General features: G+C 44.9%; 1 protein-coding gene across 1 annotated transcript in view; it reads right to left on the bottom strand.

Moving 5' to 3' along the window:
- The window catches only part of LOC114615160 (ATP-binding cassette sub-family A member 17), a 67,111-nt gene that overhangs the window by 13,572 nt on the left and 40,538 nt on the right, over positions 1-13,001 (bottom strand). Inside the window, exons 14-22 of the mRNA XM_028760822.1 lie at positions 12,113-12,268; positions 11,764-11,974; positions 10,777-10,927; positions 9,065-9,163; positions 7,855-8,017; positions 4,748-5,054; positions 2,542-2,815; positions 2,200-2,404; positions 1,243-1,462 (exon numbers count right to left, since the gene is read on the bottom strand). Of these exons, the coding sequence (XP_028616655.1) occupies positions 1,243-1,462; positions 2,200-2,404; positions 2,542-2,815; positions 4,748-5,054; positions 7,855-8,017; positions 9,065-9,163; positions 10,777-10,927; positions 11,764-11,974; positions 12,113-12,268 (1,786 nt within the window). The remainder of the gene's footprint in view (positions 1-1,242; positions 1,463-2,199; positions 2,405-2,541; positions 2,816-4,747; positions 5,055-7,854; positions 8,018-9,064; positions 9,164-10,776; positions 10,928-11,763; positions 11,975-12,112; positions 12,269-13,001) is intronic.

The following is a 13,001-nucleotide window of genomic DNA, read 5'->3' as shown; positions in this document are numbered from 1 at the left end:
CCGGCTCCAGAGTGTCATCTCGAAGTCAGACAAGAAGTATAAGGTCCTTTCCTCCATGGTTTATGGAGACTAAACTGTCATGAAGGGTCCCTTAGGAGAGAGGACAACTCCCCAAATCAAAGAAAAGGGAAATTTTAAATAAAAGTAAGGAGGATGGCTGGGGAGATGGCTCAGTGGTTAAGAACACTGGTTGTTCTTCCTGAGGACCTGGGTTCAATTCTCAGCCCTCATATGGTAGCTTACAACACTCTAACGCTGGTTCCGGGGTACCTGACACCCCTTTACCCCTTTCTGGCCTCTGTGGCTACCAGGCATGTCAGTGATGTACATACAGACATTCATACAAACACTTATAAACATAAAACAATGTTTCTTTACTTTATGTGTATGAATGTTTTGTCTGCATGTATGTTTGTATACCCTGGAGTCTAGAAGAGGGCATTAGACCCTCTGGGACTGGAGTTACAAACATTTGTGAGCTAACATGTGGTTGCTGGGAATAAAACTAGGCCCTCTTGAAGAGCAGCTCCCGAGGATCTGATACCCTCTTCAGTCCTCCATGGGAAACCTCACATATGTGTACAGGCACACAGAAAAACACAGACACATACACACAGTCATATAATAAATTCTAATAGAAAGCGGAGGTAACATGTCGGCCCTTTTGTCTAATCCTGACCCAGAGATGGTAGCACAAACAGGAAGAGGTCAGTTTTGAGTGTGTAAATAACGACCGACTCTTAGTTTCTTTTACAAGAGCCCTTCCTCCCACGCTGACTAATTCATTCTCTTATTTCCCTCTTTTTAAAAAGTACGGAACTTTACATTTTAGTGAAATGCATGGCTCACAGTGACTTGTAAGTATGTAAATCCACGTAAACTAGCGCCGGATTCAAGATCAAGAACATCTCTTCATCCCCCAAAGCTCCCCAGTGTGTTCTTTCTGTCAGCCCTGTCCCCCCTCCCCCCATCCCCTCCTTTACTCCCCACAACCCTGGCCCAGAAACAACTCATCTTATTCTGTTTCTGAGATTCATTTTGTCTGTTCATGAACTTCACACTGGACAGCCAACTCTTTTGCTCAGCGTTGTCCCCTTTTACAGCCGAACAGCAATCTACAGAGTGAATGTGGCTGAGTTGTTTGTCACCCACGTGTTTGCCGCACAGCAGCTGCGAGCGCCCCGTGTGCTGTGGCTGCTGGAGGAGAGATTCCTGCTTTATGCAAAATGTCGGTGTGATTACCTTTGTCACTTGTGATGGTGACGAGGACCATGGGGCTGATGCTCAGGAAGGTGAGCATTACCAGGAGCTTCACACACGCACTGCCAGGAGTTTTAAAGGAGAAGCTGACTGCGTAGACCAAAGGGATGATAGCCCAGGCATAGAGCATCATTATCAAGACCACCGCTGGGATGCTTTCGTGGTGTGCAAAAGCTTCTTCCTTATACCATAAAAACACCAACTTAAGAGAGGGGAGAGGGAAGAATTTGGAAAAGTCAGTAAGGGTTCATCCCAAGTGCTAAGAATATAGTGATTTCAGTTTTAACTACTTTATGTATTTGTGGGAGATGGAGGCATGGCTTGTGTGGAGGACAGAGGACCATTCTCTAGGGTTGGTTCTTTCTGCTACCTTTTATGATCCAGGGACTAATCTTAAGTCCTAAGGTATATGAAAAAGTGCCTTTACTCACTAAACATCTCACAGGCCTAAGCTCAGGTTTTAAAGCAAGGCTAGCAAACCTTCATAAGCATTCATTAATGAGTGAGCCCTGAGCAGTGTTCTCAGGGAGCTGCCCTGATTATCAGTAACACAGAGCAGCACAGCAAGGGATGAGGAGAGGCTTGTAAAACACGCACTGCAGAGCAGGAAGTGATCCACTCTGCATAAAATAATCAGGTTGATGCCACCACAACCAAATACTTCAACCCCAGTTACCCGACTGTCTACTTCTGAATGATACATACATGTCTCCAAAACACTGCCTCTCACTGACTTGAGGCAGGAGCTCTGTGAGGACTACACAAACCCCACCACACAAGGTAGCCCATGCCTGAAGATATCAGAGCTAAATGAACTTGCCATTCCAGCCAGGGCTGAGCCACCAGTAGAACTTCTCAGCCAGTTCTGGGTCAGCAGGTGGTTCTTTCAGGGAAGCCCCTGGTCCTCAGGACATGATGCCAGCACCGTCAGGTACTCACCACCAGCAGCAGAGTGGGAACAAGGAAGGAGAGGAGGTCCCACAGCAGAGCGGAGAGCCAGAATGCAGCCATGCTGACTCCGCTTACAAACTGGAGGTTCTTAGACTTAACGTTCTTCTCGCCCACCGTCAAGATGGAGAAGGAACTTGACAGGAAAGCTATTCCAAAAAGAAAGTTGACAACAAGGTAGTGTCCTTTAGGGCCCCTGTGAAAGACAGAAAGCAACTGTGACTAGCAAAATAAGCACTTGAAATGAAAACGAGACAGAAGCAGGCAGGAAAAGCGAGAGGTCCAATAGAACGGGAGGGAGCTTGAGGCGGGGAGAAGGGCGGTCTCACGCACTGGTACAGGATCGTCTCTGAGAGCTCCATGGCTGTCTGAGGCTGAGGGAAGTTGGTTGTGGTAATGGAAGCATTGGCACCAGAAAGCAACTTGAAGAGAAGATTGTCCACCAGAGCCAGAGCCAGGCCAGGGGAGTGGTAGGCCTGGTTGTTGAACAGCGCTTTCACTGTTGTGTGGTTATTCGAGTCTTCAAAAGAAGCTGCCACCACATACAGCTTATCAAAGTCCTCAGGGGCCTCCTTTGCCTTCTTCAGTAGGAAATCCTCTATAGAACCTGGGAGGAAGCCAAAGTCACACTGGGAAGAGAGAATTGCTGAGGAAACATCTCCCCAGGCCCAGGGGTGCACAGTACACGCATCACGAGCCTCCCCAGTCTCCCGCTCCTTCTGGGTACCCCATTACCAACCTCAAACACACCCAAAGGCTGGCCACTCTCTGTTGAATTCCATCTGATCTCCAAATCTCTGTCTCTTAAGTCCTTTTGAATCCCAACTACGTTTCTCCTTCCAAACACCTCAGCCAGATCTAGCCCCATAATGGATTCTGGGAGCGTGTGTTCCCAGACAGAACTCTACACCATCTGTATCTGCGTGCATAGTGCACAAGGACATACCTAATACACACCTACGTGCAGTGACTCTGATCTCTAGGCAAAGCCACATATCCATATATTATAAAATGCACCTTCTGTTTTGCTTTTGTTGTTTGTTTTTGAGACAGAGTCCCACTCTGTAGCCCATGCTGGCCTGGAACTCACTCTATAGATCAGGCTGGCCTCAAACTCACAGAGGCAGATCTGGCCTGCCTCTGCATCCTGAGGGCTAGGATTAAAAGCATGTGCCACCTTGCCTGGCTCAGAACTCATTTTCTGCGTTACGGTGTAGATCTAGCTTGTTCCCTGGAAAAGCTAGGTAGAAAGGCAGTCTCCAGGGTATTCGTACTGAAAGACGGCAAGAGCTTTGTTGTGGCTGACCGTGTGGGCTGGGATGCTTCAGCCTTAAGGGTTATTCGGCTGTGGTAGGAGTGGGTTACTTCTCTTTGGGGGTGGTAAGTTATAGCAGTGGATTCAGCTTCCTCTTCCATGAAATCCCTTCCTCCTGCTACAACACACAACAGGAAGCTCTCCTCAGAAGCCGAGCAGACAGTACCTTACTCTTGAACCTCGCAACTCGGCACCACGGGCCAGAACAAACCTCTACTTCCTTCTGTGTTGCATGTTGACAGAGTAAAACTGTCTAGGTTCTTGGCCCCGTGTCCTTACATTCTCACTACACCTATGATCTTGAGGGCCCATTATGCTTGCCTGTCCTCCTGCTGTCCCAATGCCTTTGGTTATTTTTCCTTTCCACAGCCAGTTCCTACTCAGACGACACCCTGGTCTTCTAAAGCTGAGACCTGTCTGTCAGAATCATTGCTACTGTTTTGCACCTATCCGTTGTGATAGGCTTCTTGCTTACAAGTTCCCTGAGGGCTGGTACTAATTCTGCTTGATATCATATTCCCAGTATATAGTGCCATACGTAATAGAAAACCTACCTATATTTTTAGAAACTTTAAAGCTGAAAAAGACCTTTAGTGATCTAAAAAAAAAAAATTGACGACTTTCTTACAGACTGGATACCAACTAAACAAAATATTCATGGCAAAGTTGTCCTAAGGATACAGCAAAAACAGAGTTATCCTAATTTGATACATGAAGAAACTGAAGCTTTACTAAGCATAATATATTAAGTCAGCTTTCTATAACTCTAACAAATATCTGAGATAATCAACTTGTAAAGAAAAAAAGGTTTGTTTTAACCAATAGTTCGGTTCATGGCCAATTGACCCTGTTGCATTGGGACCTGTGGTAGAATATCACGTAGGAGGTGTGTGGAAGTGCAAACTAGTCTCCTCAGAGACAGGAAATGGAAAAGGATCCAGAGGGGCCTGGGATATAACCACCTGCTTTCAGGGATATGCTGTCAGTGACCTGGGTCAGACCTTCCTCTATGATCAACTTCTTACAAGACTCCACAACCTTGACACACACATAGGGTCTCACCTCTAGAAGCCCTCCCTTTCCACTTAGCCAGAGTCTAAATGACATTTTCGTGAGCCTTCCAGCTATTCAGTCTGACGTCATAGAGCACTGTGTGTTTCAGAAAACCACAGCCTCCTTCCAAAGAAAAGCAAGTCCACTTCCTGCTCAGGCCCTGCTTCTTACCTTGAATTCGCAAAGGAACTTGTCCTGCAGCCACAAGCATTTTTACAAAATGATCTGAAAGTTGAGGATCCAGGTGGGGATTCTCAGCAATAAAAAATGGAACAATGGTCTGGCCGTATGTTTGTAAAGTCAGCTCCAGGGGCACGTTATCCAGTTTCCTTAATTTGAAGTTGAAAAAAGTGAGGCTTAACATAATGATCACCAGAGGCAGCAGAACCTGCACAGAGAGCACCAGCATCCAGTTGCGCCGAGAATATGTGACCTTTTTCAGGAGCATGGCATAGAATTGTTGGCAGAGAAGACAGAACTGCGGTTGGAGAAGAAGGTAGGTGTGGTGTCAACATAGTGACAAGAGTTAGGGGCACCAAGGTGGCTTCTGCTCACGGCCACTCACAGCCCCTCACCTCAAGTGTCCCAGAACTGCCTAAGGTTAAGATGCTATGATGTCATTGTGTTAACCAGCACTCAGAGGATATGCAAATGGGAACACCTCTGAAGGTGGAATCCGAGGAACTTCAGACACCAAATAGAAACAATGGCATGTTTTCCTGCCTTTAAGACTTGTAAAAAAGTAAATTTGGTGAGACTATGGAAGAAATGACACCACAAATGTATTTGTTACAATTTAAAAAAAAACTGTTAGGGGCTGGAGAGATGGCTCATTAGTTAATAGCACTGACTGTTCTTCTAGAAGAACCAGGTTCAGTTTCCAGCACCCACATGGTAAGTCACAACCATGTTAACTCCAGTTCCAGAGGATCTGATGATGACTTCCGACCTCCATGGGCACCAGCCACACACGATGCACAGATAAACATGCAGGCAAAACACTTATATACATAAAATAAATCAATCTTTGAAAATTTCTTGCAAGGTGACACACAACTTTAATTCCAGCATTCAGGAGGCAGAGGCAAGAGAATCCTGTGAGTTAGAGGCCATCTGGTCGGCACAGTATGTTCTAGGGCAGCCAGAGCTTCATAGTGAAACCTTAGCTCAAAAACAAAAACAAAAAACAAGAAAACAAAACAAACCTCTAGATGAATATAACTTATTTTTAAAGTAATCTTTAGCTTACATGTTCCACTTCCACTCAGATAATTTGTATAAATAGAGGGTACCCATGAGCATGTCTCTGTGGTAATGATAATCAAAATCAAAATATACACGTATAAGCCCAAAGGTCCAAAGAGCTGACACAGGGCCTGGAGTAGAAGGTCGTCTGGGTTAGTGCTGTATGTGCTCACATGGCCTCTCTGGGAGGCAGCATGACCGAGGATATGGGAAAGGGCCAGGTTCCACATATACACAGCCCTTTGCCTAGGAGCCCCTGTGGAAAGAGGCCCTGTGGTCAGGTTTAAATCAGGCATTCCAAATTCCTGGATGAATTATCAACAAGTCACTGGAGGGCTCTATCAAACATTATTTGAGGTTTCTACTTCTGATGCAATGGACACTTAACTTCAATGTTCTCCAAAGGTCTGTTTTAACTCATCTGAGGGCAAACATAAAAGTACTTTGAAGCTCAGGGGAGGTGCTTTCAAAAGCACACCATGGCCATGTGGTACCAGATAATGCCTTGTTAAGGATTTTAAGAGATAAGTGATTGATCTGGACCAAAACAACAACAACAACAACAACAACAACAACAACAGACATGTCCTAGCTTTAGGGATAATAACTTCCCCTTTATCATGTAGCTCAAAATTATAAAACAGGGAAATCAATCTCTAACCCATAATAATCTTGTTGTGTACCAATACTATTGATAGCTAAGTAAAAAATATTTTATAAAATGTATATCAAGCCGGGCAGTGGTGTGCACTAGTTTAATCCCAGCACTCAGGAGGCAAAGGCAGGCAGATCTCTGTGAGTTCCAGGGATACACAGAGAAACCCTGTCTGAAAAACCATAAAAAATATATATTTCTCCAAATATATATATAAATTTTCAATGTTAAAAAAAAGCATATTTTCATGTATTTAAAAGGACACTTACACACACACACACACACACACACACACACACACACACACACACACACTCACACAATGCTTTTTACACAAGGTCTCTCTGGAAAGCCCAGGCAAGTTTCAAACTTAGGATTCTTCTTTGTCAGCCTCCCTCAAGTTGGGATTATAAATATATATTTCTTAAATTTTAAATTCTAGGTGGTACAATACACGACCTACTTCATAGTGACAGTGCAAACATTATGGACTCTGGCCAGTACAAGTAATCTTTTATGCGATGAAGAATGGCCAGCCCCTGCAGGACGTTTGGATGCTGTTCTCTATTGGGTTAATTACCACCTGTAGCGGTGTGAATGAGATTGGCCTCCAGTGGCTCGCAGGTTTGAATGATTGGTTTTCAGTTGGTGACAGTTTAGGAAGGATTAGGAGGTATGGTGTCATCAGGGCGGGGTGTGTCAAAAGCCCACACCACTCTGTCCCTGTCTTATTCTCTTTCTCTCTCCCCCTCCCTCCCCCTCCCTCTGCCTCTGCCTCTGCCTCTGCCTCCTGCCTGCCTACAGAACAGGGTGTAAGCCCTCAGCTACTACTCTAGGGCCATGTCCCATTGCTTGTCTGCCTCTATGCTTCCTGCCATGATGGAAACGGACTAATCCTCTGAAGCCCCCAATTAAATGCTTTCTTTCTTTTATAAGCGTTGCTTTGGTCACGGTGTTTCGTCAGTTACAGTAACCCTAACTAGGAGACTCTTGCCTTTGAACTAGAAGAGCCGCCAGTGTAACACTGCTGAAGCCTGATGGACCCATTCTTCATTCTTTCTTTATTGACACAAGATCTCTATAGGTAGCCTAGGCTGGCCATGAACTCATCACCTGCTGGATTCAGTCTCACAATCACTGGGATTACAGGCATATATTACTAACCTTGGTTCTTCTTTTATTTTTATTTTTTGAGACAGGGTCTCACTATGTAGACCAGGCTGGCCTGGAACTTACAAAGATCTGTCTGCCTCTGCCTCCTGAGTACTGAGATTAAAGGTGTGCCCCACTACGTCCTGTCTAAATGCAGCTCTTGATAGAATAACAGCATGAGCCTATCAATTAAACCACATTTGTGTATTTGAAATATACTGCTTACTCCTGTGTTTAGTTTCATTGGCTGGCCAGTGTGCACTGAGAAGATCCTTGAGTGGAGACATTTAATTCTGTCAACAGGAACTCTGTGATCCCGGGAAAGAGGATGAAGAGAGGGTCGCTTCTCGGTTAAGACATTTGTGTTGGGATCAGCCAACTTACACACTCTAAACCAAACCAAAAACATAAGCAAATACAAAGTCACAAGACAGTTCATTCTGTTCAGGTTTAAACAACGAAATCCATAGGTTTAGAAAAAATGGAAAGTTAGAATAAGAATAATGTTGGGGCCAGGAGCTGTGTCTAAATTGTATAATGGGCCACATGACAGTCTGCTCCAAAGATCTTACGAAATGCTATCACGATCACATTTTATTACCTTGTTTTGAAAACTACTACATGAAAATTAAAGCAAAGTAATATATTAGTTAATCTTATGAGCAAAGCTATAAAATGTCAAAACCTAAAACAACAAAACAAAAAAAAAACCCAACAAAACCAAAAAGAATTGTTAAGCCAAGTGTGGTGGCACATGCCTTTAACCCTAGCATGCAGGAGACAGAGGCAGGCAGACTTTTATAAGTTTGAGGCCAGCCTGGTCTAAATAGTGAGGTCCAGGACAGCCATACATACAGACTCTGTCTCGCCACTCTCCAAAAATATGTTTGTTGAATAATAATTCCTTGGGCATATATCTAATTTAACATACCTAATATCCCATTAGATCAAAAGTACTAGGCAGAGGCTCAATAGCCGCTCAGCAGAGCTATTAGGAAAAGAGTTAATCCCTGGATAATGTTTAAATGGATGATGTTCAAGATCCCTTCCAACACTAGGATCTTTGGAGCTATCAGTGTGTGTGTGCGTGTGTGAGTGAGTGTGTGTGTATTATATATGTGTATGCACAGATACTTTTGATGATACAGAAAGCTGTCTGGTGTCTTCCTTTATTGATTTCCATCTTATCCCTTGAGACAGAGTCAGACTCTCTCCCTCCCTCTCTCCCTCTCTCTCTCTCTCTCTCTCTCTCTCTCTCTCTCTCTTTCTCTCTCTCTCTCTCTCTCTCTCTCTCTCTCTCTCTCTCTCTCTCTCTCTCTCTGAACCTGATCATCTCTGTTTTCTTCCAGGCTAGCCAGCCAGCAAGCCCATCTTCATGCTTGCATGGCAAAGACTCTTACCCACTTAAGCCACCTTCCAGTTTTATTTTTACTTGCCGTATGAACACTTCCTCCATAGTGGCGACAGAGGTCACAAGTGTGGAGACTCCCAGCTCTGTCTGTCTCAGTTCTAAGTCAGTGAATAGAGCCTCAAACCTAGATGGGGAATAAAAGTTTTATTTTTGAAAGATGGAAGGTGAATCTTTTACCACCCTTAGCTTTCTAGAGCAGAGAAGACATGGGGTTTGCTGTCAAGATACCTGTTCAGATCTTGGTAAACTTGTAATACAGTTATTTTAGAATGTTCCTATGGGGAGAAATGTAAAATATATCTACTACAGAGGTGAAGTTTTGGTATTTCTGAGACCAGGCATAAGAAAAAGAAGTCTCTCAGTCTCTCTCTCTCTCTCTCTCTCTCTCTCTCTCTCTCTGTCTCTGTCTCTGTCTCTGTCTCTGTCTCTGTCTCTGTCTCTGTCTCCCTCTTGGGATGCCTTTTCTTGGATTCTGCCTGCTATACTCCGAAAAGCCAAAATCATCTGAGAGTCCACCTAGCAGAGCACTGGATGCTACAGTTAGCAGCTTTTGTAAGTGCCCAGTTGATTTTCCCAGGTGTGAGAGTAAGCTATTTTGGATATTCTAGATCATTCTAGCTCCAGAAGAAAAGATTAATGTGGAGCAGAAGAACCATCCAGCTCAGTGCAGCCAACATACAGAATCTTCTGGGGGCAGGTGTAGTCAAGAATTAGAGGCCCTGCCTTTTATGTGCAAGGCCTTGGGCTGAATCTCCATGACAAAGGGGGAAAATAACCCATGAGAAACACTAAAATTTGCCAAATTTAAGCCAGAATTTTTGAGTTGAGTAATTCAGTAATCCAGTAATGTACACGTAAGCCAGAAGGCACTATGGCACTAATTAAAAAAAAATAGCTTCTAAATTCTAGACCATGTGCCATGTTTCGGGGGCAAGGACAGTGAGGTGAAGGCAAGAGAGGTTTCAAGAGAAGCCTAGGCGGAGGCCTAGGCGGAGGCTGGAGAATAGTGAAGAGATTATTATTTTGTGACAGAAGGTATGGCAGCACCTTCAGTTGCGTTAGCAGGAATGACTAAAAGGGTGTTTGTGAATAACTGTCACGTGGCAGGACATGTTTTAAAGACTGTGGGTATAGCTTTAGTCTTAAAAGGGTGTGTGTTTCATAATCTGATACACAGGATACCTACAAAATACTTATACCAGCTTGGATATTCTTCTGTTGTCAGGGAGCAGACAAATGAAGCTGTTCAGCCAGTTTGTATGGAAAAGAAAGAATCATTGAAAAGTCAGAGTCAACAGCCAGTGGATGAAGTGGAAGGCTGACGAAAACCACGAATTAAAAGCCATCAATACACATCCCCTGATCCTGAGGAGGCAGACACGGGAGACTCATGCCAACCTAGGCTTTAGAGTTGCTGGAGACTAGCATGTGGTCTTTTCCTTTACTTCTGTTTCTTATTGACGCTGTCTCTCATGATTGCCGTTACGTGCTCAGACATCGGATGTGTGTGGATCAGAAAACATCCCTCTCAGGGATGGTTTTAAAATTCCCAGGTTTTCAGGAAGAGCCACAGCCAATGAGTTGAACCCAAGTACCATACCATATACAATTTGGATAATGAGGTCCTGTCTTATACTGGTCCTGTAACAGGAGAGACTGTGTTTTGCATGTGGGCATGTGTAAAGGATGTGGAGTTTTGTGGCCATGGTGGGCCTGTGCTAACGATTCCGTTCTTACCTGGGCATAGTCTTCTTTGGAAGTGTGAATATTATTTCTTCTCCAATGCTGGACTCCAAAACTGCATTCGGTACGTGGCGATAAATAACTTTAGACAGCTTTGAGGTGTCACAGAGAGGTGTTTTTATTATAGTCATATAATATCCTGCACCTGAAATACCATGTAAGAGATGATGGTACCATCTTAATCTTCATCCCACTCTTTTGGGTCATTGTTTTCTGTACTTCAGAATGGAGAGATTTAGGGTAAAAAGAAAGGAACCTTGTGAGGTCAGTTTAAACCGTAATGGCCTGGCTTCACTCTTGTTTCAGAATCAGGAGATGGACTGGTAGCAAATCTAACAGTGCTAGGCAGTGAAAAAGGGCTTCAGTGAGGGTGGCAACCAGGGGTCTGCACGGGTCCCTAGGAATTTTGAACAGAATGCTATACATTGTCAGGGACTTGCTGGGACTAGTCAGTTGAGCACAGAGTCAGAAGGTGTGAGATTAAACACAGAGAGATGGGGTAGGAGGCATCTGTAATAGTCCAGGTAGGAGGAGCTGCTGACCAGAACGCTAGAATGAGGTCACAAATCGAGAGAAATGGATAGAAATATTTTGAAACGAAGGCCAATTCTGGTTTGCAGATGGGTCAGACCTGGTGTGTGTGTATGTGGGGGGGCGGGCTTGGGTTTCGTTTGGGGGTTGTTTGTTTCTATTTCATAGATTAGATATTTTTTTAAAACTCCAAGAAAGGATGGACTAATTTGGTGCCTGGATAAAGAGGCAAGAAAATGACAAACTGAAATATAAACATGGCTCTTCTGATCTTAAGTCTCAAAGATACCTTTTACTTCATTTTTGCCTTGTCTCCAAGACCTTCCACTGGACCAAGAGGATAGGAAATCTAGAGAAGGCTGTGGCCAGCCAGGGTCAGGACCCTTCCCAAAGGCACTGATCCTGTCCCAAGCTGGAGGCTGATCTGGGCTCCTGCTGCCCACTGCTCACCATATTTCTGCTTGAGGAAAGATGGTGACCCGCAACACTGGAGCTCCCCCTTGGCCAAGATGGCGATGCGGTCTCCCAACAGGTCAGCTTCGTCCATGAAGTGAGTGGTCAGTAGGATGGTACGGCCATTCTTCTGCTGCTGAAGAAGATCCCAGATGATCCTCCTGGAGGTGGAGTCCATGCCTGAGGTGGGCTCGTCCAGAATCAATACCTGGAGGGCAGAGGTCTGAGCTGTGGGACCCGTGTGGCCCCAGTTGGGGTTTTGACCAGCTATCATCACCACCCTGGGTCTGTCCTTGTGTGGGAGCCTGACCTGGCTGCATCGAGAGGCAGACCCCCTGCCCTATACCTTAGAGCCCGCTATGAGGGCGATGCCGATGGAGAGCTTGCGCTTCATCCCCCCACTCAGGAACTTGGACCGCGAGTCCCGCTTGTCCTTTAGACCAAGGATGTGCAGCATCTCCTCTGTCTTCTCATGACAGTCCCGAGGAGACAGGCCTTTCAACTGAAAGGCAAGAAATAGGGGGGCTATGAAGCAAGTGATACTGACGGCTATCTAATCAAGATTTTGATTGTATCCACATAAAACATAGACAAGTATGCCAGGAACATTTTTTTCAGGGAAAGGGACAGAGGAAGATACGAAGTATGTAAGTGACTGGATAAATGTGGGGAATGTAATGAAATCCATTCTCTCTATCAAAAGTTAGTTGAGATGAAGGAAGTCCCATCTTTAAAGAAATATGTAAAGATGTAAAGAGACCATCTGGCAAAAATTCCTCCTTCACATCAACACCAATCTCTCCTCCTCCCCTCCTTCTCTGGTTTATTTTCAGACAGAGTCCCACCATGTGGTTCTGTCTGGCCATAAAGAACTCACTCTGTAGACCAGGCTGGCCTCAGACTCACAGAGATCTGCCTGACTCTGGGTCCTCAGTGCTGAGATCAAAGCAGTGTGCCACTATTTCCTGGCAAATCAACATTTTTCTAGGATTAAAGAATTTGCTCAAAGTTGCATCCTGTTATCAAAAGCTGTACTTTGCTTATGAGTGATATCATTCTGCGTTAGCCAACTATGTAAGAATGTGAGGCCAGCACCTGACCACTCAGGCAGAGGCAGAGGCAGAGGCAGAGGCAGAGGCAGAGGCAGAGGCAGAGGCAGAGGCAGAGGCAGAGGCAGAGGCAGAGGCAGAGGCAGAGAGGGGCAGAGAGGGAGGCAGAGAGGGAGGCAGAGAGGG

Source organism: Grammomys surdaster, unplaced genomic scaffold, assembly GCF_004785775.1.
Source record: "Grammomys surdaster isolate TR1022 unplaced genomic scaffold, NIH_TR_1.0 126612, whole genome shotgun sequence".
In the NCBI taxonomy this organism is placed as follows: Eukaryota; Metazoa; Chordata; class Mammalia; order Rodentia; family Muridae; genus Grammomys; species Grammomys surdaster.
Note: the sequence above shows the minus strand (reverse complement) of the source record. Positions and strands in the feature narration are given on the sequence as shown.